The sequence below is a fragment of the Nycticebus coucang genome, chromosome 18 (genome assembly GCF_027406575.1).
Source record: "Nycticebus coucang isolate mNycCou1 chromosome 18, mNycCou1.pri, whole genome shotgun sequence".
Classification (NCBI taxonomy): domain Eukaryota; kingdom Metazoa; phylum Chordata; class Mammalia; order Primates; family Lorisidae; genus Nycticebus; species Nycticebus coucang.
The window spans coordinates 66602835-66630040 of NC_069797.1; the positions used below are offsets into that span (position 1 = coordinate 66602835).

General features: G+C 36.1%; 1 protein-coding gene across 3 annotated transcripts in view; it reads left to right on the forward strand.

Moving 5' to 3' along the window:
* CEP112 (centrosomal protein 112) overlaps positions 1-27206 on the forward strand; it is a 519949-nt gene that overhangs the window by 12928 nt on the left and 479815 nt on the right. For all 3 annotated transcript variants that reach the window (XM_053568367.1, XM_053568366.1, XM_053568368.1), the window contains one exon: positions 776-948. In XM_053568367.1, the coding sequence (XP_053424342.1) occupies positions 776-948 (173 nt within the window). The remainder of the gene's footprint in view (positions 1-775; positions 949-27206) is intronic.

The following is a 27206-nucleotide window of genomic DNA, read 5'->3' on the forward strand; positions in this document are numbered from 1 at the left end:
GGTCTCTGTTGTTCTCATTTTATCAAGGGATTCCTAATTTAATTAATTAATTAATTGATTCATCAATTTTTTTGAGACAGAGTCTCATTCTGTTGTCCAGGCTAGAGTGCCATCATGTCAGCCTAGCTCACGGCAACCTCAAGCTCCTGGGCTCAAGCTATCCTCCAGGCTCAAATTATCCTCCTGCCTCAGCCTCCCAGAGATGGGACTACAGATACCTGCCACAGCACCCAGCTAATTTTTCTATTTTTAGTAGAGACAGGCGTCTCACTTTTGCTCAGGTTGGTCTCAAACTCGGCCTTCCAGAGTGCTAGGATTAAAGGAGTGAGCCACCATGCTGACTGGGAATCCTAATTTTAATTTCTGATTTGCATTGATTGTGGTTTCTTTGCCCATTGCTTTTGTGTGTGTGCAAAGTAGTTATTGATCACAGAAATAGGGTATGATTTAAACATGATTTAAAAAAAACTTTATTTTTAATTTTTCATAAAGCTAATATCCCTTTTGTGGTATAAGTCATTTTTACAAGATTTGTCTGTTATAGAATTTTGCTATTTCTAAGATTACTTATATAGCAGAGCACAGCTAAAATATAAATATATTATACATTTTATTATTTCATTCTTGGTACAGTGAATGATTTTTTAAATAATTTTATGCAATTGAATTTAAGTTGAATATTTGAAAGGCTGTTGTCAAACTTGAAACTTGATGGAAATTTTGTTTCATTTTAGTATATTTTGAAAAAATATTTTTTTTAATTTTTAAAAATCAGTCCATCTATTTTGATGAACCAAATCCAGCACGAGCAAAAGGTTCAAGCCCAGAGGGATTACCAGACTGGGTGTTGGGTGAACTGGGGACAAGTGAACACAAATTAAATGAATCATGGAAACTTTCTTCTGGAGAAGATAGCAGTATGGTACCGTCATCAACTGATATCCACAGGTATGCCAAGAAAATGAAATTTTGGATGTGTTTCATCATTTAGCCTGTTTTGGAAGTGATTCATACGTTCTACTTTTCCTTTTTATTTTTATGGTAAGTAGTTGGTTCACTTTTTTGTTTTTCTTAAAGTTGAGAGCTGCAAATGGACATTGAGTAGGTAAAATGACAGTTTTACTTTTCCATTTACTGTATATTCAAAATTATTTTACATTTTTAGTCACTTTTAGAGATACCTGTTAACTTCATATGTATATTCCATTGCTTGGAAAGTGGTACTGAAGAATCTTTAAGACAATTATGTATTTTGCTTTATGACAAGTATGAATTGAGAATATTATCAGTGAACTTAACAAAATGTAGTATCTTGAAACATTCTTGAATTTCTCTCCTTTTTTCCTTGTTGGACAATATTTGTTTTTGTAGTAAAGTAATGAATGTAAACATTAATCCCATTAAATTGTCCTTTCTTAGTAGAGTATTAAATAGGATGTTTAATCCAAATAAAAACAAATTTCTAAATTTTCAAAATGTACAAAAAGGCCATATTGTTGTAGTATAATTTTTGGCCTTTAGGAAGGATAGATTTAAATTTGGACTTTCATCAAATTTTTATTTTTCCCTTTGGCCTTGTTCTTGAAATGTTAAATATTAGACAGTGCCAAATGACATATGCCGCACTTTATGTTTCACTCCTCACCATTCTCTTGGTAATTTTCATTTTAGGAATTTGTTCTTGTTAACACTGTCATTTTTCTTGTCCACTATAATTTTTTTTTGGTTTATTAGTTAAGTAGATATAGAAATATTATTAGTAATTTGAAATGTCTCCAAGTTGATGTAGTCTGGTAATGTACATTTCAGACCTAAGATACTATTGTGGAAAAGAACAGATGAACAAAAGCAAGAGCTCCAGTCCATATGAAATTATTTCATTTGAAAGGAGAAACAAATTAAAATGGAAGAGGCAAAATAATTAAGGGCATGTTCAGAAGAATAAAAGAAATTAATATATAAGTCCATAGGCTATGGTGTTAAACACATATTCATTGGAGAATTAAAATTAGAAGAGGACTAAATTATAGAATTTTCTGTTAATGGAGGTATAAGGAAAGTAGTTTGAACTAAAAACAGTACAATTCTTAGTTGGGTTGAAAAATTCATCATTTATTTGCCAGAATTTGTTAATAGTCCAGGTAAATTCTGGGTTCCTTTCTAGGTAAAACGAATATGGAGTTTATAGCATAAAGGTGAACTAAAGTAGTTTCCTATACCTTGGAGCCTAGACCAGGCATTGAAAATTTGTGATCTTCCTGGACTGATGAATCATGTGGATAGATTTATTTTGTTTGACTTAAGCAATGTCTTTAAAAAATTTTTGAATGAGTTGTTAGCAATTGGGGAATTTCATGTAAGAGAGCAGATTTCTGGCTCCTCTTGAAAACTGGAGCTCTAGCAAGTCTTTCATACGATCATATGAAAAGATGGTTGTATGAAAGACCAGCTTTCTGGCTTATCTTATACACTGGAGACCTAGGCTGACCTAGATAGCTTGGGTTGGAGCTAAGTAAGATTTGCTTATCTCCTTATTGTAAATGCCTTCACTATTTCCTGATGATTTCCCATCACCAAATTTGAGGTTATATCTATTATTGAGCTTGAGCTTTTTTTTTTTTCCTGTAAGTAGGGGTAAGAAGAAAATGCAGTATTTGTTTTTCTATATAAGAGAAAGCTAGAAAAAGAAGGATCATATGATTCAAGAAGGGGAGAGGGCCAGGTATGATGGCTATTCCTATGTTTACAGGTATTTAGGAGGGTGAGGTGGGAGGATTGCTTGAGCCCAAGAGTTAAGAGGCCAGCTTGGGCAATGTAATGAGACCCTATCTTTAAAAAGTTTTTAAAAATTAAAAAAATGAAGTAGAGAGACACAGCATCTTCATAGAAGTGAAAAATATCTTTCTGTTCGTGTAATCGTTCCTTTGTTACCTGTTTAAGTCCTTTGTTTTAGATCAAGCGTCCTCAAACTTTTTAAACAGGGGGCCAGTTCACTGTCCCTCAGACCATTGGAGGGCCAGACTATAGTTTTAAAAAAAAAACTATGAACACATTCCTATGCACACTGCACATGTCTTATTTTGAAGTAAAAAAACAAAACGGGAACAAATACAATCACACCACTGCATGTGGCCCACGGGCTGTAGTTTGAGGACCCCTGTTTAGATGAACCTGTTTTAAGTCTTTTGTTGTAGATCAGTGGGCTTGGGGGAGAGAATGGTTTCAAGGAGGTGGTCACATGTAGTCGTGAAGTATTTGCAAAGTTTAAGATGTGTGTAAGGGAAGGGTTCAGGATAGAAAATAGACTTGAGATTTTTGGGGAGTCCAGGTGAATAGACTTTTTCTTCCTTGGAACAGAGGATCAAGTTTGGGGAAATATAGGGAGACTATTCTTCAGCTGTTACTCAGTGACTTTTTTGGAAAATGAAATCATAGTTAAACCCCCACAATTATAACAAATAACTTTTTTTCTCTTTGTTGTTCACCTATAATTAAATGACATTTTGATGCCAAACAATTACTGGAAGAGTGTGAGCTATTAGTTGTCAGTTATATAAGTAATTAATGGGAATAGTAGGCAGTCTTGTGATCCTGGTCAGTCCTTCCAATCCATCAGATCACACAACTTCAAAAAAGCCTTAGCTGATTTCCCAGGTCCTAGCACTGGGTGGAAGCATGCTGTTTATATTTGTATAAGTACTGTTTATATTTGACAGTAAACCAGGAATTAGGGAATGGACTGTCAGGCACTGCCACGTATTTATTTTAATCTGTACAAAACCCAGATGAGACAGGTATATTGTGTCAATGGCCCCAAAGTATATATTTTTTCTTTTTAGCTTTCAGAAAAAGTTGAGGGAAGAGTAAATTATAGAAAATGTTGAAGGAAGCATGGGTATAGATGATAGATTCCCTTCTTACACTGTGAGGAACAGGAGACAGTGAAGGAGCTGAAGAGGACAGACTGATGTCTTTCTGGTTAAATGTCAGAATAACACTAGGGCCAATGGCAGTTAGAGCTGCAGAAACCATACTTCTCCGGTATGTTATGTTTCTTTTAAGTTAATAATTTGATTTATTTAAAAAACATTTTAATTTGATTAAAAATTTTAATCCACATTCATTAGTTAATAGATATTTGTAGTTTTAACATAGGCAAGCATTTTAAAATAAAACTAGCATTTACTCTAGCTAGAGTCAACAAAATTGATTTTAAGGTTAAGTACTTAGTATGTGATATCAGATCAGATGTTGAGGTGAACAGTTTATTGAGGTTCGGTTTTCAGATTTCTTTTCTAAAGTTGCTTCTTTACTAGTGGTCATACTGTGCTAATAACCAAGTTAGTATCTGTTAGTATTGACCTAATACATCTAATCAGTTCTGTAAGAAATTGTTTTAAAAAGTTTAAGAGGCATATAATATTTGACACATGTATGTTTTTATAGTGAATAATTTATTGTTACTTAGAACTGAAGTTTAATGCTGCCTCATAAATTTTACAACCACTTCAACTTGTCCTTTGAAAAACCTCTTTAATCTTAAAAGATTTTCCCCCTTAGTGTTTCTTTTTTGATCACTTTATAAAACCCTGCTTTACTTAGACCTTTTTTTATATCTGAAGTATTTCTAATGGCATTTTAGATTATGCTATTTGTGTCTTACCCTTTTTATATTATTAAAGATGCAGAGTCCTTTGAAGCCTTTTAGTTCAGTAGACTCCCTATTCAGTAGAGATGGCACCTTTCCTTTACCTTTATTTTTCCTGTAGAATGTGGTGTGTAGCCTCGTTCCAAACTCATTAGAAGTATTATGAGATCATATTCTATCTGGCTTATTCTCATGCTTTTTTCTACCAAATGTACATTATATACTGGTATACTTAGCATTTCAACCAGTTTCAACACATAGCTAATTCTGTCCTGGTTCTTTCTTCGGTTTTCCTTTTTCACATTTTGTGGTTTAAGGTCATGTTATTACCCAAGTTTTCTTTCAGAAAAGCCACTTTTCCAAATGGCATTGCTATTTTATTATAGATCTGCTACTGCATTTTTTATAGCAAATATCTGCCTGTTTTCTTGACAGTGAATTTTTTTAGTTATATTTGGGTTTGTAGCATGACTTTATAAAATGTTACTAATGAGACCATAGGCTTACATCTTGTCCATGTATAGTTTGTTTAATTTAATTGAGTCATGAGTTACATCAGTATATATTATCTTTCTGGTCATCCTTCAGATACTTGCCTCTGAGATGTGATAAAGACTTTAGGGTGTCCCTGGTGATCCTCCTTCTGATGTTAACAGACTTCGATAATCTCCTTCCCTTCAGTGTGTGGGCAGGATCTGTGACTTGCGTCTAACTGATAGACTATGGCAATGGTGATAGGATGCGACTCCTATGATTACATTACACTACACACATATAAAACTTCATCTTGCTATAGACTTGCTTTCCTGTCTTCTTGTCGTTTTCTTTGCTGGCTTTGGGAGAAGCAGCTCCCATGAATCATAAAGCCATAAGGAACTGAACGCTGCTGACAACCACCCAAGTGGGGAAGTGGATCCTTTCCTAGTTGAGCCTCTAGGTGAAAATTCAGCTCGGGTCTAGCCATGATTGCTACCTTGGGTGGCCCTAAACAATAGAGGACTCAGTTCAGCTGCACCTGGACTTCTGACCTACAGAAACTATGAGAAAATATATGTGTGTTGTGTAAAGCTGTTAAGTTTGTGAATAATTTGTTAAACAGCAATAGATGACTAATACAGTCTTTATCCTCAGTTTAGAAAATAATGCAGTCTTTATACATGCTTGTAACACCTTTGTGTAGAAATATGTAGAGTAAAAAGTCAAAGTCCACCTCTACATGTCCTCTTTATCTCGTTTTCCTCATGAGAAGAGAGCATTATTAACATTCTCCAATAGATACCCACACCTGTATAATTAAAAGATTGCAGATTGGCTTATGTTATATGCACTGTTCTAAAACTTACTCTTTTTTTACTTAACTATGTCTTAAACCTGTATCATGGAGTCTTTTTAATTGCAGATAATCCACAGTGTGGAATACTATAACCTGTCTCTGTGCATTCAATTTTTTATTGTTGTGAAGAATGTCTGAGTTAACATCCAAGTATGTATATCATTATACATCTTTTTTTTTTTTTTTTTTTGACCAAAGTCTTTGTTGCCCAGGCTAGAGTGCCATGGCATCAGCCTATTCTAGCTCACAGCAATCTCAAATTCCTGGGTTCAAGCAATCCTCCTGCCTCACCCTCTTGAGCAGCTGAGACTGTAGGCACCTACCACAATGCCCAACTACACTATGCATCTTGTTTTAAAATGTGTCTGGAATTTTTTTAATCAGGTACGATAAGATGACAGACATGGCGACAACTACTTTTGAGAGAAAAGTTTATTACAATTCCCAAGAGGAGGGGCTTGTGTTACACCATATAGGGCCGCATAGAAAAGCATCAGGGTTGGTTAGGAGGCAGAAGGAGTGAGTGTGGAAGTGTGGGTGAGAATAAAATATTACTAAAAGGGCAGGGACTTGGTAGGTGGGGATGTTCCCTATTTGCAGAGAGTGAAGCACAGGTTTTGGGATTTGTAGTTGGAAGGTTTGTAACGTGATTTCCATGTACTTGCAGAAAAACAAGGATGGTATGGATGTAAACAACTTAGGTTGTTAGTTTGGCCTATGACTTCAAGATGCCAAATTATCAATTAGAATATCAAGAATTACTATAAACTACCTGCATGTGTTTGGGCTATTATGGATTCCTAGAAAAGGAATTGCTGTCTTGGGAGGATTATTGGTTGGTTCGACATCTTGTGCAATGGTAAACAAATCTATATGGGCTACCATGGCAAGATCTCTAAGATCTATAAAGTTTAAAAGGAGTGCATAAAAGTACATTAGGCTTCTATTTGTGTTTGTGTATGTGTGTTTTAAAGAGGCTACATGGGTACATTATGTGTACATGTGCATGGAATATTTCTGGATGCCACACATAGAACTTTTAAAGGTGATTGGCTTTGGGGAATGGAACTAGTCTGGACTGTGAAGTTAAAAACATTTTAAAATGTATGTATATGTTATTTTTAATAATAACACTTTTTTTTACATTTGTAAAAGCTATTTTTGATACTTATTTTTTGATAGATACTGTCAGATTGCTTTCTGAAATATCTTGTTAAAATATTTATTTATTTGGTTATATGCATTATTCACATTAGTGATGAAAATAAATTAACTTAACTATATGAAAAATTTCCGGTAAATACCCTAAATGTTTGTGGATTCCACTTGTTATTTCTAATTTTTTAAAGCCCAAACCAAGTGAGGCAAGTCATCATTTATGGAGCTCATGCTGTATGCTAGATACTCTTCTAGGAATCCTTCCAAGCTATCTGATTTAATCCTCTCTACGGCCCCGTGAGGTTGACATCATTGCCCTTTTGTATTTGTAGATGAGGTAACAGGCTCAGGAAGATCAAGTGACTTTTCCAAAGGTGGGTCCAGTATCGGAGTGCAGGTTTTTATGATTTCATACCCATGTTCTTTCTATGATACCATGTAGGCATAACAAGTACTTTATGCAGCAAATATGGAAATTTCATTTTTTATCTTTTTTCTCCACTTGTGCTGCTTCAGCAATCCTGGGCAGCTATTCCTTTGTTCTTGGTTTTTTGTAGGTTGAGCTGAAATGAAGCAGTTTGCCTTTGTTCAAATTCTACTTCTGACACTTGGCAACCATCTGTCCTTAGGCAAGTTACTTAATTTCTCTAAACCCCAGTTTCATCATTTGCAAAATGGAGATAGTAGAAGTGCTAACCTCAGAGTCGTAAGGATGTAGTGAAATAATGAAGTAGAGCCTTTGACATGGGGTATGTTAAATGTTAGCTGCTGCTACCACCATCATCATTGGTATGGTGATTGTTATAGTCATAGTTCATCCAAGGCTTTGCTTGTTAGATTGTTTGATCATTTCTTTTGTTTATCTAATTATCAAATCTGTCCAAAGGTTATTATTTTAAAATCCATTGGTCAGTAATTATTATTATTTTTCAAACTTTTTTTTTTATTTTTAGTGTTTTTTTTTAATTGTTAAATCATAGCTGTGTACATTCGTGCAATCAAGGGGTACAATGTGCTGGTTTCATATACAATCTTAAATATTCTCATCAACTTGTTCAATGTAGCCTTCATGGCATTTTCTTAGTTATTGTATGTAGACATTTGTATTCTGCATTTAGTAAGTTTCGCCTATACGCATTCTAAGATGCACTGTAGGTGTGGTCCCATCCATTACCCTCCTTCTATTCTGACCTCCCCTCTCCCTTCCCCTTTCTTGGCCATTTCCCCATATTCATGTGCTATAGTTGGGTTATACCCTTCATGTGAAAGCTATAAATTAGCTTCATAGTAGGGCTGAGTGCATTGGATACTTTTTCTTCCATTCCTGAGATACTTTGCTAAGAAGAATATGTTCCAGCTCCATCCGTGTAAACATGAAAGAGGTAAAGTCTCCATCTTTCTTTAAGGCTGCATAATATTCCATGGTATACATGTACCACAATTTGCTAGTCCATTCGTGGGTCGATAGGCACTTGGGCTTCTTCCATGACTTAGCAATAGTGAATTGGGCATTCTGGTACAGATGTCTTTGTTATATTGTGATTTTTGGTCTTTTGGGTATAAACCTAGTAAAGGAATTACAGGATCGAATGGCAGGTCTATTTTTAGGTCTCTAAGTATTCTCCAAACATCCTTCCAAAAGGAACGTATTACTGTGCATTCCCACCAGCAGTGTAGAAGTGTGCCCTTTTCTCCACATCCACGGCAACATCTCTGTTTTTGGGATTTTGTTATGAGGGCTTCTCTTACTGGGGTTAGGTGATATCTCAAAGTAGTTTTGATTTGCATTTCTCTGATGATTAACGATGATGAGCTTTTTTTCATGTGTCTGTAGACTGTGCATCTGTCTTCTTTAGATAAGTTTCTCTTCAAGTCCTTTGCCCACCCTGAGATGGGATCACTTGTTCTTTTCTTGCTAATACGTTTGAGTTCTCTGTGGATTCTGGTTATTAAACCTTTATCGGAGGTATAACCTGCAAATATTTTCTCCCATTCTGAGGGCTGTCTGTTTGCTTTACTTACTATGTTCTTGGCTGTGCAGAAGCTTTTTAGTTTGATCAGGTCCCAGCAATGTATTTTTGATACTGCTTCAATTGCCTGGGCAGTCCACCTCATAAAATACTCAACCAGACCGATTTCTTCAAGAGTTTTCCCTGCACTTTCTTTAAGTATTTTTATAGTTTCATGTCTTAAGTTTAAATCTTTTATACAGTGAGAGTGTATCTTAGTTAATGGTGAAAGGTGTGGGTCCAGTTTCAGTCTTTTACAGATTGACAGCCAGTTCACCCAACACCATTTGTTAAATAGGGAATCTTTTCCCCACTGAATGTTTTTAATTGGCTTGTCAAAGATCAAATAACGGCTTTAAGTAGCTGGATTTGTCTCTTGGTTCTCTGTTCTGTTCCAGACATCTACTTCTCTGGTTTTTTTTTTTTTGTGCCAGTACCATGCTGTTTGATCACTGTCGATTTATAGTACAGTCTCAGGTGTGGTAGCATGATTCCTCCTGCTTTGCTTTTATTGCTGAGTAATGTTTTGGCTATTCGAGGTTTTTTCTGATTCCATATAAAACGAGGTATTATTTTATCAAGATCTTTAAAATATGACAATGGAGCTTTCATAGGAATTGCATTAAAATTATATATTGCTTTGGGTAGTATAGACATTTTAACAATGTTGATTCTTCCAAGCCATGAGCATGGTATGTTTTTCCATTTGTTAACATCTTCAGCTATTTCTTTTCTTAAAGTTTCATAGTTCTCTTTCACGTCCTTTGTTAGGTATACTCCCAAATATTTCATCTTCTTTGGCACTACTGTGAAGGGAATAGAGTCCTTGACTGTTTTTTAAGCTTGGTTGTTGTTGGTATATATAAAGGCTACAGATTTATGGGTGTTGATTTTGTAGCCTGAGACACTGCTGTATTCCTTGATCACTTGTAAAAGTTTTGTAGTAGAATGCCTAGTGTTTTCCAGATAAACTGTCACATCATCTGCGAAGAGTGAAAGTTTGATCTCTTCTGACCCTATGTGGATACCCTTGATCACCTTTTCTTCCTTAATTGCGATGGCTAAAACTTCCATTACAATGTTAAAGAGCAATGGAGACAATGGGCAACCTTGCCTGGTTCCTGATGTAAGTGGAAATGATTTCAATTTAACTCCATTCAATGCGATATTGGCTGTGGGTTTGCTATAGATGGCCTCTATTACATTAAGAAATGTCCCTTCTATACCAATTTTCTTAAGTGTTCTGATCATGAAGTCATGCTGGATATTATCAAAAGCTTTTTCTGCATCAATTGAGAGAATCATATGGTCTTTATTTTTCAGTTAGTTTATGTGCTGAATTACATTTATAGATTTACATATATTGAACCAGCCTTGAGACCCTGGGATAAATCCCACTTGGTCATGGTGTATAATTTTTTTGATGTGTTGTTGGATTTTGTTTGTTAGGATCTTATTGAGTATTTTAGCATCAATATTCATTAGTGATATTGGTCTATAGTTTTCTTTTCTTGTTGGGTCTTTCCCTGGTTTAGGGATCAAGGCGATGTTTGCTTCGTAGAATATGTTGGGTAGTATTCCTTCTTTTTCTATATTTTGGAAGAGGTTTAGTACTATAGGTACTAGTTCTTCTTTAAATGTTTGGTAGAATTCTGATGTAAAGCCATCTGGTCCTGGGCTTTTCTTTTTAGGGAGATTTTGAATAGTTGATGCTATTTCAGAACTTGATATAGGCCTGTTCAACATTTCCACTTCGTTCTGGCTAAGTCTTGGTAGGTGGCGTACTTCCAAGTATTGGTCGATTTCTTTCAGATTTTCATATTTCTGAGAGTAAAGTTTCTTGTAATATTCGTTAAGGATTTTTTGACTTTCTGAGGGGTCTGTTGTTATTTCATCTTTACCATTTCTGACTGATGAAATTAGAGATTTTACTCTTTTTTTCCTGGTTAGGTTGGCCAAAGGTTTATCTATTTTATTGACCTTTTCAAAAAACAAACTTTTGGTTTTATTGATCTGTTGTATAATTCTTTTGTTTTCAATTTCATATAATTCTGCTCTGATTTTGGTTATTTCTTTTCTTCTGTTGGGTTTGGGGTTGGAATGTTCTTCCTTCTCCAATTGTTTGAGATATCCCATTAAGTTATTGATTTCCTCGCTTTCTGTTTTCTTGAGGAAGGCTTGCAGTGCTATAAATTTCCCTCTTAGGACTGCCTTTGCAGAATCCCAGAGGTTCTGATAGTTCGTGTCTTCATCGTTGTTTTGTTCCAAAAATTTGGTGATTTCCTTCTTTATCTCGTCTTTAAACCATCTATCCTTCAGCATAAGGTTGTTTAGCTTCCATGTTTTTGTATGGGTATGTATATTCCTGTTGTTATTGAGTTCAACTTTTATTCCATGGTGGTCTGAGAAGACGCAAGGAATAATTTGTATTTTTTAAAATTTGCTGAGGTTAGATTTGTGACCTAGGATGTAGTTGATTTTGGAGTATGTTCCATGGGCTGATGAATGTGTATTCAGTTTTGTTGGGATGAAATGTTCTGTAGATGTCTATTAAGTCCAGACATTGAATGGTTAAGTTTAATTCTAAAATTTCTTTCCTTAGTTTCTTTTTGGAGGATCTAGCCAGCACTGCTAAAGGGGTGTTAAAATCTCCAACTACACTGAAACTGGAGGAAATCAAGTTGCTCATGTCTGTTAGAGTTTCTCTTATAATTGAGGTGCATTCTGGTTGGGTGCATAAATATTAATAATTGAAATCTCATCATATTGAGTAGTACCTTAACAAATACAAAGTGTCCATCCTTATCCTTCCTTATTTTGGTTGGTTTAAAGCCTATTGCATCTGCGAATAGGATTGCAACGCCTGCTTTTTTCTGTTTTCCATTTACCTGGAGTATAGATGACTATCCCTTCACCTTGAGTCTATATTTGCCTTTTAATGTAAGATGAGATTCTTGTATGCAGCAGATACCAGGCTTGAGTTTTTGTATCCAGTCAGCCAACCTGTGCCTCTTTAGAGGACAATTTAAACCATTCACATTAATTGAGAATATTGATAAGCCTTTCGAGAGTCTGGTGGACATTTTTAATCCTTTTGCGACTGTGGAAGTTGGAATTTGATCAAAATTTTCTGGGTGGGTTTACTTTTGTGGTGGAGGGTTATGCTGGTCTTTATGAAGGATAGATCTTAGAACATCCTGGAGAGCTGGTTTAGTTGTGGCAAATTTCTTCAACATGTGAATGTTGTTAAAGTATTTAATTTCTCCGTTATAAATGAAACTCAGTTTAGCTGGGTACAGGTTCCTGGGTTGAATATTATTTTATTTTAGGAGATTAAAAGTCAATGACTATCCTCTTCTATCTTGTAAGGTTTCAGTAGAGAGATCTGCAGTTATTCTAATATTCTTCCCTTTGTAGGTTATGGTTTTCTTTCGTCTGGCGGCTTTCAGAATTTTCTCCTTCATATTAACTTTAGTGAAATTGATTATGATGTGTCTGGGGGATATCTTATTGGGGTTGAGTCGTGCTGGAGTTCTGAAACTGTCTGCTATCTGAATTTCAGAATCTCTTGGCATGTCTGGAAAGTTCTCCTTCATAATCTCATGGAGAAGAGACTCTGTGCCTTGTGAAGCCACTTCGTTGCTTTCGGGGATAAGACGAATTTTGGTTTTCTTCTAATTATCCCAGAGCTCTCTGAGAGAGAGTGATCTGTTTTTGCCCTCCATTTCTCTTCCTCTTTGAGAGTTTGGGAGTGTTCAAAAGCTTTGTCTTCAATGTCAGAAATCCTTTCTTCTGCCTGTTCCATTCTGTTACTGAGGGATTCTACTGGTGTTTCTCAGATCTTTGAGGGCTGCAACTTCTTGTCTCAATGTGTCAAAATCATTGGTCATTTGTTCTTTGAGTTCGTTGAACCATGAGATATCTTTTGGGTTACTGCTTGGAATTCTAATTCGATCTTCTTTGCTATCCAGATTCTGAATTTGATTTCTGACATCTCAGCTATTTGTTTGTGCATGGGATCTTGTGGTATGTCTGCCCCATTGATCCTTGGGGGAGTTGATCTACTTTGATTGTTCATATTGCCAGAGTTTTTCTGTTGATTTTGCCTCATGATTGTTTTTCACTGTTGCCTCTGGCCATCCTCAGAGTTGGGGAGGTGTCTCTCCAAGATTAGACCCCAGCGGGATCACTCTATTGTTGCTGGATCTTTGTAGTGAGTGACCCTGTGTAATTCCTCTGGGGCTGCCCCAGCCAGGGAGTTCTGGTTGTGGAAGCAGCTCCGGTTTGTGACACACCTGGATCCAGCAACAGTGCAGGGGGTGGTGCACACAGTTCTGGGAGTGCCTGGCACCTAGTGACTGGCACAGAGAGCCCAAGGCTCCAACAGTCTCTGGCCAGGAGAAGGGCTCCGTGCAGAGGCAGGGAGGGCTCCGGAGGGCACGTGGCTACCAGAGTCCCTGGGCAGATGAGCGGGCTGGTCTGGAGGCAAGGAGGATATAGAAAGGAGGGCTTGGGGTTGTGCAGCTGCTATAGTTCCTGGTCAGGGTGTGTGGAGGCCCGGCTGGCACAGGTCGCCAGTTTCAGTTCGCAGTGCAGCTCTTACCGAGGTCTGGGGAGGCTTCGATGGTGGTCGTGGCGCAGCTCTTCGGTTGTTTAGTTTTTTGACAAATTTGTACGCTGGGTGCTGTTGCTTTGCTGAGGCACTTGTTAAAAACAGACGGAATTTCTTTTTTCCTTTAAGGATCTAGAGCCCAGATCCTAGAGTCTAAGATATATAATATGTGTCCAGCATCTCAGCATCTTTGACTTTTGGAATCCTAAGGTTGACCATCATTGGCTGTTCCTATTCCACTGCCAACAGGTGACTGTTCAGAATGAGATCACCATGTGTGCCCCGAGACAAGAAGAAACAGCCGAGTTCTGTGCTACGTTAACCAGGCACCACACAGCTGCTCCACTGCAGAACACACACAGTCTAGTCTAAAACAGAACTCAAGCATCACCAAAGAAGTCTCTGTTTATGTAATAAATTGGGAGAGAGCCTAAGAGCCTGATAAAGCTGCCTTTGCCTACTATCCAGCGAGGGGTAGATGGTCAGTAATTATTTTTAGTTACTAAAAGTGATTTTGTGTTCTTCAAGAAAAATAAAGTATGACTGCAAAAAAAGGTTATGATTTTAAGTATGAATCCTGAATACTATCCCAATAAAAAGTGGTAATACTATTTTAAGAGACTTTGTAGGAATCTTTATTTAAATAAGTTAGCAAGTCTTTTTTTCCAATGTAGAAGGAATATGGAGTGGTGGGCTCCAGTTTTTACATTTTGCCACACCATATATTTGAAGGGGTCTAACTAAGTAAATAATATTTAGACTTCAGCTCATGTCATTTCTATATTGTTTTTGTGTTTTATCCCAAAGATAGAACATAAATGTAATAGGTTGTATTCTTAGAATTCTGTGAAAAATGTTTTGAAGCTTCTTTTTAATGGCTTATAATTATTTTTATGACTTTTCAGTGAAATATGTGGGGTCTGATAGCTTATCACCAAAGCTCAGTTAGGTTCTGAGGTAGGGAAACTGAAAAAAAAAAAAAAGACTGAAAAGCACATACTATATTTACTTGAAATTTTGATTTAAAGTTAGGATAAAGTGAAGGGGCGTAATGTTGAATCAACCTTGACCTTTAAACACTGCTTTTATAGTGGAAGAAATACATCCTTTCTGCTTTTTATAGAGTAATTTATTGATAAAAAGAAAGCATTCATTTCTTTAGGTACAATTTTATAAGAAATGACCATCCAGTTTTCTTAAAAATTCTAGGAATATGTAAAGAACTATTATTAATTGCATGTTATTTTTGCCATATGAGATTTAAAGTAATTTAGTATAAATTATATCCTATCTTTTAACTTATGTTAGGTCATCTGAAGAAATGTATTGATACCAATACAAAAGGACTTGGAGAATAATTACCCAATTTTAAATGATTATAGAGGACTACAGTTTTTGCAACTTTCCTTTAATAAGATTTTTCCATGAATTATTTGGAATTTCAGTTTGGAATGAAGATTCTAATTATGGTTCTGCCCTTATGGAAAATGTTATTTTCTTTATAATGATCCCTGTATGATGTGGTTTTCCAGAAATGTATTGTGGCAAAAAGCTGGGATTCTGCATGTCCTTTAAAAATGACTCCTAATACAGCTAATATTTCATTTGCTTGTGCAGTTTAAAATATGGCCAGCAGATGGTGATGAAGTATTATAAAAAAGCTTAATGTGATAAACCTTGTTAGATGTATGTGAGAAAACATTTTCACTTTAAAAATACTGTGCTAATACCCCTGTAAGATGCACCACAGGTATAATTCCACCAATCAGGGGTATTTGCGAAACTTGGTAAATGTAGAATGTAAATGTCTTGGCACACTAACTGGGATAATGCCAGGAAGGCTATGTTAACCATTGTGATGAAAATGTGTCAAATGGTCTAGAATCGAGTGTATGATGCCCCATGATCATATCAATGTACACAGCTATGATTTAATTAAAAAAATAAATAAAAATACTGTGCTGAAATTTTAAAAAATTATAAAAATTATAATAGAATCGTTTTATTTTGTTACAGTCCATTTTTTTTATTAAATCATAGCTGTGTACATTAATGCGATCATGGGGCACCATACACTGGTTTAATATATCATTTGACATATTTTCATCACACTGGTTAACATAGCCTTCCTGGCATTTTCTTAGTTATTGTGTTAAGACGTTTATATTCTACATTTAGTAAGTTTCACATGTACCCTTGTAAGATGCACCGTAGGTGTAATCCCACCAATCACCCTCCCTCTGCCTGTCCTCCCCCCTCCCTCCCCTTCCTCTTCCCTTCCCCATATTCTTAGGTTATAACTGGGTTACAGCTTTCATATGAAAGCCATAAATTAGTTTTATACTAGAGCTGAGTACATTGGATACTTTTTCTTTCATTCTTGAGATACTTTACTAAGAAGAATATGTTCCAGCTCCATCCATGTAAACATGAAAGAGGTAAAGTCTCCATCTTTCTTTAAGGCTGCATAATATTCCATGGTGTACATAAACCACATTAAAGTCCATTTTATATGCAGGTGAGCTTCTGAAATTGTTGGATGATTTAGCAGGGAGCCAGTCAATACCTTTCCTTCTTTGGAATCTTTATGTCAATTGGCAAAAAATGTGTTTAATCTTATACATAGTAAAATATTCTGAAATATTATTTACAAAAAGTACATTCATTTTATTTAAGAATAGCTTCAATGATTGCAAAGATAAATTCTATAGCAGCACTGTCTAGTAGAACTTCCTGTGATGGCGGTAATAATGTTCTATAGTTGTGCTGTTAATTACAGTAGCCACTAGTAACACGTGACAATTGAGCACTTGAAATGTGGCTGCTGTGACTGAAAAACTGAATTTCTAATTTTAGTTAATTTAAATAGCCAATGTGATTATGGTTACCATATTAGACAGTACAGTTTTGGATCTGGGTCTTCTGTTGGGGAGGTTGGGTGGGGACAGGGACGCGGGCTTGGGTACTGTGCGTGTCAAGTGGTTCTGACACTTTTCTTCTGTGCTTACTTGCATTTCATGGGCAGCTCCCTTCTTTGATGATAATCACTCATGATCAACATGTCCTTGCTTCTGTTGGATAGTCTCAGGTTTCAGAGGCGCTCTCCTTAACAAACAAAAAAGACCTGTTAATCTTTTTCATCAGTTTGTTTGGGTGAAAGCTCTTATACTATAAATCTGATTAATTTGATATCTTTGTGGACACTTGTTGATAGACAATCTTGTGTTCTAGAAATAAGACTGTTATATAAATAAGTGAAAACTGCTTATAGGGTACTCAATAAAATGTAACATTTCACATACTCATAAAACCACTTAGCTACTCATTAATTTTGAACACTAATGTGCTAATTAAGGACCATTCTTAGGTATTTACCAAGGCCATGCCAAGTGGCAACAAGTTGTAATTGAGATGGACGAGTTTTGAAAATTGTGGCCCTATACTTCCTTTAGGCTTCCCTCCCCTGCCATTCCAAACTAAGACAGATTTTTGACAAATTACTCACATTTCTCTTTCCTTTTTAATGAGTAAGGCTTTGTAGTAACATCTTTTTATTCCACAAGTTTCTCTTTGTCAGATAATATTGAATAGTTTTGATTGTCCTTTTAATAAACAAAAATGGATGGCAGTAATCTTCTAAGTATATTGTACAATTAAATTTTAAGGAAATTAAAATATTGAGTGTTATAAGCCAGAGATATATTAATAAACATTGATTAAGTATGTGATTTTTCAATGTGATTTTTAATTTTGAGTTTTAAAATAACATGTATTATTTTAAAGAAGGCAGTAAAAAGCATGAAGTCTTAACATGTTTATGGATCTCTGGTCACTTTTTAGTTTTGTTAAGCATCTCATTATTTTCACTTAGTTTTGTTTTTCTTTTTATTTCTAATAAAGTTCCCTTTGCATAATTAAAATAAATATGTTGTGGATCATTGGAAGTTATTTTCATTTCTTAATTTTCAGTGTTATTTAATACTTTGTTATTAATGCTGTTTATTTTTATTTAACAAAAGTATTTAGCAATTATACCCTAATAAGGCTATTCTACATATGGTATATAACACTACTAGCTGCTGTTCACACGAATGAAAAAACATGAAATCTTATGTTAGTTCTCACTTTAGTTTTCTGATCATTTGTAATTCAGTAGTTGTGTTATTCTTAAAACATTTCACAACTGTGAAACATCATATGTGTAAAAGCATACATGTAAAGTGCACAGGTACAGTTTAAAGAATAATTAGAAAATAAACATTCGTATACTTTCAATACAGCCAACAAATAGCATGCGACAGTGTTCCAGAAGACCCCTGAGTACCCTTCCTCTGTGGCCTCTTCCCTTCTCCTGGGAGGAAACCACTGTCCTGTGTTTTGTGTTTGTCATGTCTTTGCTTCTCTCTTCTTTTTATTTTGAACTTCATAAAAGTGAAATCATGCTGTATTATTATTTTGAGGCTTGCTTCATTCCCTATGTTTCAGATATATCCATGTTGATAAATATAACTTTAGTTCGTTACTTGTCTTTTGGTAAACTTTTAAAATAAAGTATACAGCAAGACACATCAAGATACAAAACTTGAAGTTTTACAAAATGAATACATCTATGAAATCACCTTCCAGATCAAGATAGCAAATATAGTCAGCTCTTCAGACACTCTCTTGCTCACTTCCAGTCATTTTTCACCCCTTCCCCAAAAGGTAACCATTACTCTGTGTTATGTCACCATAGATTAAACTGTTTTTTTTTTTTTTTTTGTCAGAGACAGAGCCTCACTTTGTTGCCCTTGGTAGAGTGCACACAGCAACCTCCAGCTCTTGTGCTTAGGCAACTCTCTTGCCTCAGCCTCCCAAGTAGCTGGGACTACAGGCGTCTGCCCCAATGCTCAGCTATTTTTTTGTTGCAGTTTGGCCAGGGCCAGGTTCGAAACCACCACCCTCGGTATATGGGTCCGGTGCCCTACTCACTGAGCCACAGGCGCCGCCTGATTAAACTGTTTTTGACCATAAAGTATGTTCACTTTTGTTTCTGGCTTCCTTTGCTCAACATTATGTTGGGAGATTTATCCATGTTGTTGCCTTTAGCAATGGATTTTTTTTTTATTACTGTGAGTATATCACAATTTATGTATCCATACTGTTATTAGTCTTTTGGTTTGTTTCCAGTTTGGGGCATTACAAGTAATTCTACTGTAAATTCTATTCTTTTACATGTCTTTTAGTGTACCTATATATACATTTTTTTGAATATTGACTTAGAAGTATATTTATAGTAGATAACTGTCAAAGAGTTTTTGAAGTGGCCATACCAGTTTACATTTCCATTAGTAAGATTTGAAAGTTCCCATGGCTCCACCATCCTTGTCAATATTTGGTTTGCCACTTTCTTTTAATTTTAGCAATTGTGGTATGACGGATGTGTAGTTTTAATTTGCATTTTCCCTCATGATTAATGATACTGAACATTTTTTTTTAAATGCTATTGACCATTTGGATATCTTCTTTGGTGAAATTCCCATTTGAGTCTTTGACTTTTTTTTTTTTTTTCTTTTTTAAAGGATATAAAAAATGGCTTGTGTTTTTGCTGTTGATTTGCCTTTATATATTCTGGATGCCAATTATTCAGGACACCAACTTTTGAGTTGCACATACCTTTTTCTACTCTGTGCCTTACATTTTTACTTTCAACGTTGTATTAGTCCTTGTTGTGCTACTGTAACAGAATAACTGAGACTGGATAATTTACAATGAACAGGATTTTTTGGATCACAATTCCAGAGGCCAGGGAATCTATTACCAAGATGTCAGCCTTTCTATTGTGTCATGTTATCGTGGAAGGTGAGAGGGAGGGAAGGAGTGGAAGGTAGAAAGAGAAAGAAGGTGAGAGAAGCAGGGTCAAACTAACTCTTTTATTAGGAATCCGTACTATTAATCCATTAATGACATCAGAGCCCTCTTGGCCTAATTACTGCTGAATGGTTCCACCTCTTAATACAGTTACAATGTCAATTACACATTGAATGTTGGAGGAGGCAAACATTCAAATCATAACAACTGGTATCTTCTGTTGAATGTTACTAATTTTCATTCAGTTTTATTTTTTCATTGTCTCTATTGTGTGTATGTTTGTTTCCCATTTGCATTCTTGCCTTGCCTGTTACAAGATCATAGAGTACTCTCTGACTTATGTTGTTTTTTAGAAGCTTTCTTATTTTACCTTTCTCATTTCTCTATGTGGTACATCTGGAATTGATTTTTATGTATGAAGTAAGGTAGGGCTCATGGCTAATTCCCTCTGCCCTTTTTATTTTTATTTATTTTTGAGATAGACTCTCACTCTGTTGCCCTGGGCTAGAGGGCCATGGCATTAGCCTGGCTCATGGCAACCTCAAACTTCTGGGTTCACATGATCCTTCTGCCTCAGCCTCCTGAGTAGCTGGGACCATAAATGCCCACTAGGATGCCCAGCTAGTTTTTGTATTTTTAGTAGAGATGGGGATCTCACTGTGGCTCAGGCTGATCTCGAACTCTTGAGCTTAAGGGATCCTCCCTAAGATTATAGGCGTGAGCCGCTGTACCTCGTCCTAGCATTATTTTTTAAAAGCCATTGTTTCCCTACTGCTGTAGTTGGTACCATTATTGTAAACCAGGAAATCGTATTTGTGTGGGTTTTCTTCTGGTTTCTAGTTTGTGTGCTAATACCACGCTGCCTTAATTACTATAGTTTTAAAACAAATGTTCATTTTTAGGAGTGTAGTGTAATCCCTCCAACTTTCTTCTTCTTAAGTTTGCCTTGGCTGTTCTTGGTGTTTTGCATTGCTATATAAATTTCAGAATTAGCTCATCAGTTTCATTTACATACAAATGTACAGAAATACACACAAACCCCTGTTTATGTATATATATTTTTGAGACAGTCTCACTTTGTCCCCGTAAGTATAGTGCTGTGGCATCTTAGTTCACAGCAACCTCAATCCTCTTGCCTCAGCCTCCCAAGTAGCTGGGACTACAGGTACCCGCCACAATGCCCAGCTATTATTATTATTTTTTTTTGCAGTTTTTTGGCTGGGGCTTGGTTTGAACCCTCCACCTCCAGCACATGGCACTGGCGCCCTACCCCTTTGAGCCACAGGCACTGCCCCGGCTATTTTTTTAGAGACAGGGTCTCACTCTTGATCAGGCTGTTCTCAAACTCCTGAATTCAAGCAATGCACCCTCCTTGGCCTCCTGCAGTGTAAGGATTATAGGCATGTGCTACCACGCCTGGGTCCACTATTGTGATTTTCTTATCATAAATTCATTGAATCTTCCCAAGATCAACTTGAAAAGAATTGGTATTTCTATTGTATGGAATTATACCTGAGCCCCAGGCAAGCAATGGTCTCTTTTTTGTCTCTATTGTTTTACCTTTTCTAGAAATATTATGAGTAGAAGCATAAGCTGTATAGTCCTATGTATCTGGTCCTTCCACTTAAAATATTATTTTTGAAGTTCTTACTGTTTTATGCATCATTAATTCATTTTTCTTCCTGAATGGTATTTCATTGATGAGTATACCATATTTTGTTTTTCGATTCACTGGTTCATGGATATTTGGATGATTTTCAGTTTGGCTGTGATGAGCTCCTATGGACATTCATTGCAAGTTTTTTTTTGGACATATGTTTTCTATTTTTCTTGGGTAGATATATAGGAAAGGGTTGTGTGGTCAGTGTACTTTTTAACTTTTAAAAAATTTGTTAGGCTTGGTGTGGTGGCTCATGCCTGTAACCCTAGCACTGTGGGAGACTGAGGCTGGAGGATCCCTTGAGCTCAGGAGTTAAAGACCAGCTTGCGCAAGAGCAAGACCCTGTCTCTTACAAAAATTAAAAAAATTATCTGAGCATGGTGGTGTATGCCAGTAAGTCCCAGCTACTCAGCAGGCTGAGGCAGGAGAATGCTTGAGCCCAGGAGTTTGAAGTTGCTGTGAGCTATGATGATGCAACTGCACTTTAGCTAGGATGACAATGCGAGACTCTGTCTCAATAAACAAATAGTCAGTTCCCCGCCCTGAACCAAATTTTTAAACTGTTTTCAAAACTGGCTGTTTCATTTTATATCCCCTATTGTCAATTTGTGAATATTCCAATTAGTGAAAATTAGTGGCATTGTCAGTGGTTTTGATTTTGTTCATTTTAATGGTATGTAGTGGTATCTCATTGTGGTTTTTAATTTGCACTCTCTAATGACTAATCACACTGAACATCTTTTCATGTGCTATTGTCTATTTGTCTATTTTCTTTAGAGAAATGTCTGTTCTAATAGTTATCTGCTCCCCATCCAACATACAGTGGTGAGACAAGCATAGGATAATCTCCATAGACATTTCTAAAAAGGAGGATAATGGGAGGCACAAAGGAGTCACTCGTTCAAAACAATTGTGAGATTTGTTTCCAGATAGGCAAATATTCGAATTAATTCTCATGACTTAGAAATAATTCGCCATGACTCTTGGCTCCTTTTAGTGGGCTCGCCATTCCATTTTCTCAGTTTTCTTTCCCTTTTATGAAAGGTAGTATGTGTTTTTTGTAGAATAGTTTTCACAGCCTGTTTCCTTCCAGAAGAATTTTGGGGACCCAGTGGCCTCTTTTCATTTTATACTGTCTTTATCTAAGTTTCAGGAGGCAATGATTTTGCTGATAAAATTTTCTCAAAAGCTATGTAGATCCTTTGTATTTCCCATTTGGGCTCATGACATTAGACAAAAGCCATGTCTGATCTTTTTGAGAGAGAGTCATTTTTAAACTTGGGCTGTTTCTGAGAAGATTGAGGACAATATTGTTAAGCATTCTGTAGACCCTGTTGTTTGAGAGGATCTGTGGGCAAATCCTCAGTCTTTTTAAAGGGCTCCATCTATAAATGCATAGTACTGTGATGTACTATCTTTTATATTTTAATAAAAGTTTTACATACACACCTGTGGCTGTGTCTGTAGGCAGTGCCCAAACTTTCCTTGGATGTCCTTCTTAATTTAGGGTATCTTGACATCTGGAAAGGCTGAGAATTTTTACAACAGTAAAGTCTTGGTTTCATTCTCTTTAAGTACACTTTGTTCAGTTCATTACTCTTGCATTTGTAACTGATAGGAAATACTTAGTAAATCTTTTTAGCTCTATTGCCCACGTAGCTCATCAGACACATTTTGTAATTTACAGGTTACTGATGATGATAGAGTGGCTTTATACCATTGTACAAACAGATGCCCCTTCCTCCAGTTTTCAATAGCATGTTTCTTATTTTCTTTTGAGCCCTCACTGGCAATACTCTCAATCTCCAGATCTCTACTAATAGCTTTAGGACACTAATGTCTTTAGCACATTTCTCACAATCTTTATAGCCTGTGCCCACCACCTAGTTCCAAAGATGTTTCTACATTTTTAGGCTGTACCTTACTTTCAAGTACCAAAATATGTGTTAGTTATCCATTTCTGTAGTATAAATTACTCCAAATCTTAGCAGCTTAAAACAATAAACATTTATTTTCCCATGGACATGGCTTAGCTGGGCCTTCTGAGTTAGGTTCTCCTATAAAGCTGCAACCACAATATTAACTGGGGTGGTTCCAAAAGAAGGCTTGACTAGGAGAGAATCCACTGTTTTTACTCATATTGTTAATAAGGATTCAGTTCTTTGTGAATTATTGATCTGAGAGCCCCAGTCTTTGGTAGCTGTCATCGAAAAATCTTCAATTTTCTTCCATTTGGGCCTCTCCATAGGACACCTCACCACGTGGCACTTGGCTTCCATTGAAGTAAACAATCAAGAGAACAAGAGAGTAAGCATGATGGAAGCCAGAACCTTTTTTAAAGCTAATCTTGGAAGTAATAGCTCATCACTTTTGCTAGATTCTGTTTATTAGAGGCAAGTCATTAGGTTCAGTCTGCACTTAAGGGCATACATGGGGGCACAAATACCAGGATCTAGGGACAATTGGGAGCCGTCTTAGATGTGCCTAACACATAGCTAGAGCAAATACTCAAAATATAAAGGCAAATAATTAGGAGGATTAAAATGGAATGCTATGAAATAGTCAATTCTGAACACAAAAGAAGGCAGGGGAGGAAGAAAAGAAGAGCACAGAGCACATGGGACAAAATAGCAAAATGGCAGAATAAATAGAACCATATTAATAATTTCATTAAATATAAATGAACATTGGAAACCAAAGGCAGTGATTGTTAGGTTGGATAAAAAAGCAAGAACTAACTTTATATTATTCACAAGGGGCATACTTAGCATACAAATAAAAATAGGTTTAAAATGAAAAGAGGCAAAGAAATGTACCATGGAAACAAGAATTAGAAAGCTGGAATGATTATATTAAATATCAGGTAAAATAGACTCCAAAACAAGGAGAATTACAAAAGACTAAGCCATTTTTAATAGTAAAAAAGTCAATTCATAGGCACGATAAAGTGATCATGTAATTAGCAAATAATAGAGCTTCAAACACATAGAGCAAAACCCAACAGAGCTAAAGGGGGAAATAGGCATAAGCATTATTGAATTTATTATTTCTTGGGAATTGATGTAACAGTTTGAACAACCAAAAAATCAAATGTGATGTAGACTTGTAGATGACTTTGAACTACCACAGCCTAGTCAACACTTGTAAATACCCCATTGAATAACTGCAGAATATGCATTCTTCAAATGTACATGCATGGGCGGCGCCTGTGGCTCAGAGGGGTAGGGCACTGGCCCCATATGCTGAGGTGGCAGGTTCAAACCCAGCCCTGGCCAAATACTGCAAAAAAAAAAAAAAAAAATGTACATGCAGTATTTACCCAGGCCATAAAATACATCTCCAGTGTTCTCAAAACATTGAATTTACACAGACTATTTTCTGAACTCATTAAAATTGCATAAAAAAATCAACAATAATAGTACATCAGGAAAAGCCCTCAAATGTTTACAAGAAAATTTACTTCTGGGCTGGGTATGGTGGCTCACACCTGTAATCCTAGCACTTTGGGAAGCCGAGGTGGGTGGGTTGCCTGAACTCACAGGTTTGAGACAAACCTGAGCCAGAGTGAGACCTCGTCTCTAAAAATAGCTGGGCCTTGTGGTGGGTGCCTGTAGTCCCAGCTGCTTGGGAGGGTGAGGCAAGAGAATCACTTAAGCCCAAGAGTTTGAGGTTACTGTGAACTATGATACCACGGTACTCTACCAAGGGTGACAAAGTGAAACTCTGTCTCAAAAAAAAGAAAAAAAAGAAAAAGAAAATTCACTTCTAATTAACTGTGGGTCAAGGAAGATATCACAGAGAGATTTAGAAAAATTTTTAAAATCAAATGATAAAATACAAAATTTGTGGGATGCAGCTAAAGTAGGGCTACAGAGAAATTCAAAGCTCTTAATGCCTTGTGTCAAGAAAGTATCTACAGCCAGTGGTCAAAGGAAAATAAGAGCCTTCTGGGCTTAATATCCATAGAATGAAGGCAATGGAATAGTGGAAATGAATGGAAGGTAATTCAACAGAAAATAGTATAGAAAAAGCCCAACATTGATTTTTGAAGAGATAAATAAAATTTGTAAGTTTTAATTAGATCAAATCAAATAAAAAGAAATACATTGACAAATATGAAAACCTATAGTATTGTAATTTTTGCTCGTGATTTCATTTTTTTTTTTTGTTAAAGAGATAGAGTCTTGCTCTGTCACCCAGGCTAAAGTGTAGTGGCATGATCATAGCTCACTGTAGCCTCAAACTCCTGTGCTCAAGTGATCCTGTTTCCTCAGCCTCCTGATTATCTGCGAATACATGACCCACTAATTTTTTATTTTTATTTTTGTAGAGACAGACTCTTACTATGGTGCACAGGCTAGTCTCAAAGTCCTATCCTCATGTGACTCTCCCACCTTGGCCTCCTATGGTGCTGGGATTATAGGTATGAGCAAACATGTCTGGCTTATAACTTCCCTTTTTATTTTATACGATTAAAAAGACATGCATTATACCATTATGAATATATGTTAATTGGTACACAATATAAATAACAAAGTTGGGGGGGAATGAAACTGTAAAAGTGGAATTTTTGTATGTGATTGAAGTTTAAAATAGGTTGTTGTAACTTACGGATGTTTTCCTTAGTCTCCATGATAATCACAAAGGAAATATAGAATATGCACAAAGGTAATGATAAGGGAATCAAAACCTGTCAAGACAAGAAAATCAACTAAACAGAAAGGAAGGCAGTAAGAGAAGAAATAAGGGAAGATAATGGTATAAGACATGTAGGAAAAAATAACAAAATCAGAATATAAATCCTTATCAGTAATTATTTTAAATATAGTTTAAACTTCCCAATCAAAAGACATAGATTGGCAAACTTGATTAAAAACAAAAACAGGCTCCAACTGTATGCTGCCTATGTGACACTCACTTTAAATCTAATAACACGCCTGGCTGAAAGTGAAAGGATGGAAGATACTTCAAAATAAGATATGTGCAGTGTGCATAGGAATTTGTTCATAGTTTTTTTTTTTTAACTATAGTCTGGCCCTCCAATGGTCTGAGGGACAGTGAACTGGCCCCCTCTTTAAAAAGTTTGAGGACACCTGGAGACCATGCAAACAGTAATGAAAAGTAACCAGGGTGGCTATATTAATATTTGACAACATGGACTTTAAATAAAAAAAAACAGGAGAAAAAGAAAGACATTATATAGTGATGAAAGAGTCAAGTCACTCATAATATATAACAATTATAAACATATATGCACCAAACCTCAGAATGCCTGCAAGTATGAAACAAACTATATTATAGAATTGTAGTAGGAAATGAATCTGCAATAATATTGGAGACTTCAATACTGCTTTTAAAGATGGGTAGAACAACCAGAAAATTCACAAATAGAGGACTTAAACTATCCTATAGACATGGTTCTCAAACTGTGGGTTGCAACCCCTTTGGGAATTGAATGACCCTTTCACAGAGATTGCCTAAGATCATCTTGCATGTCAGATATTTACATTACGATTCATAACAGTAGCAAAATTACAGTTATAAAGTAGCAATGAAAATAATTTTATGGTTGGGGGTTACCACAACATGAGGAACTATATTAAAGGGTCGCAGCATTAGGAAGGTTGAAAACCACTTCTATAGACCAATTGGATCTAACAGATATAAAAAATATTCTAGCCAACAATAGAAAATGGAGCATTCTCCAAAATACTCTGTATGTTAGGCCACAAAACTAACATTTCAGAAGACTAAAATCTGGCTTGGCACCTGTAGCTCAGTGGTTGGGTGCTGGCCATATACACCAAGGCTGGTGGGTTCAAACCTGGCCTGGGCCTGCTAAACAACAAGGACAGCTGTCACAAAAAAGTAGGCAGGCATTGTGGTGGGTGTCTGTAGTCCCAGCTACTTGGGAGGCTGAGGCAAGAGAATTACCT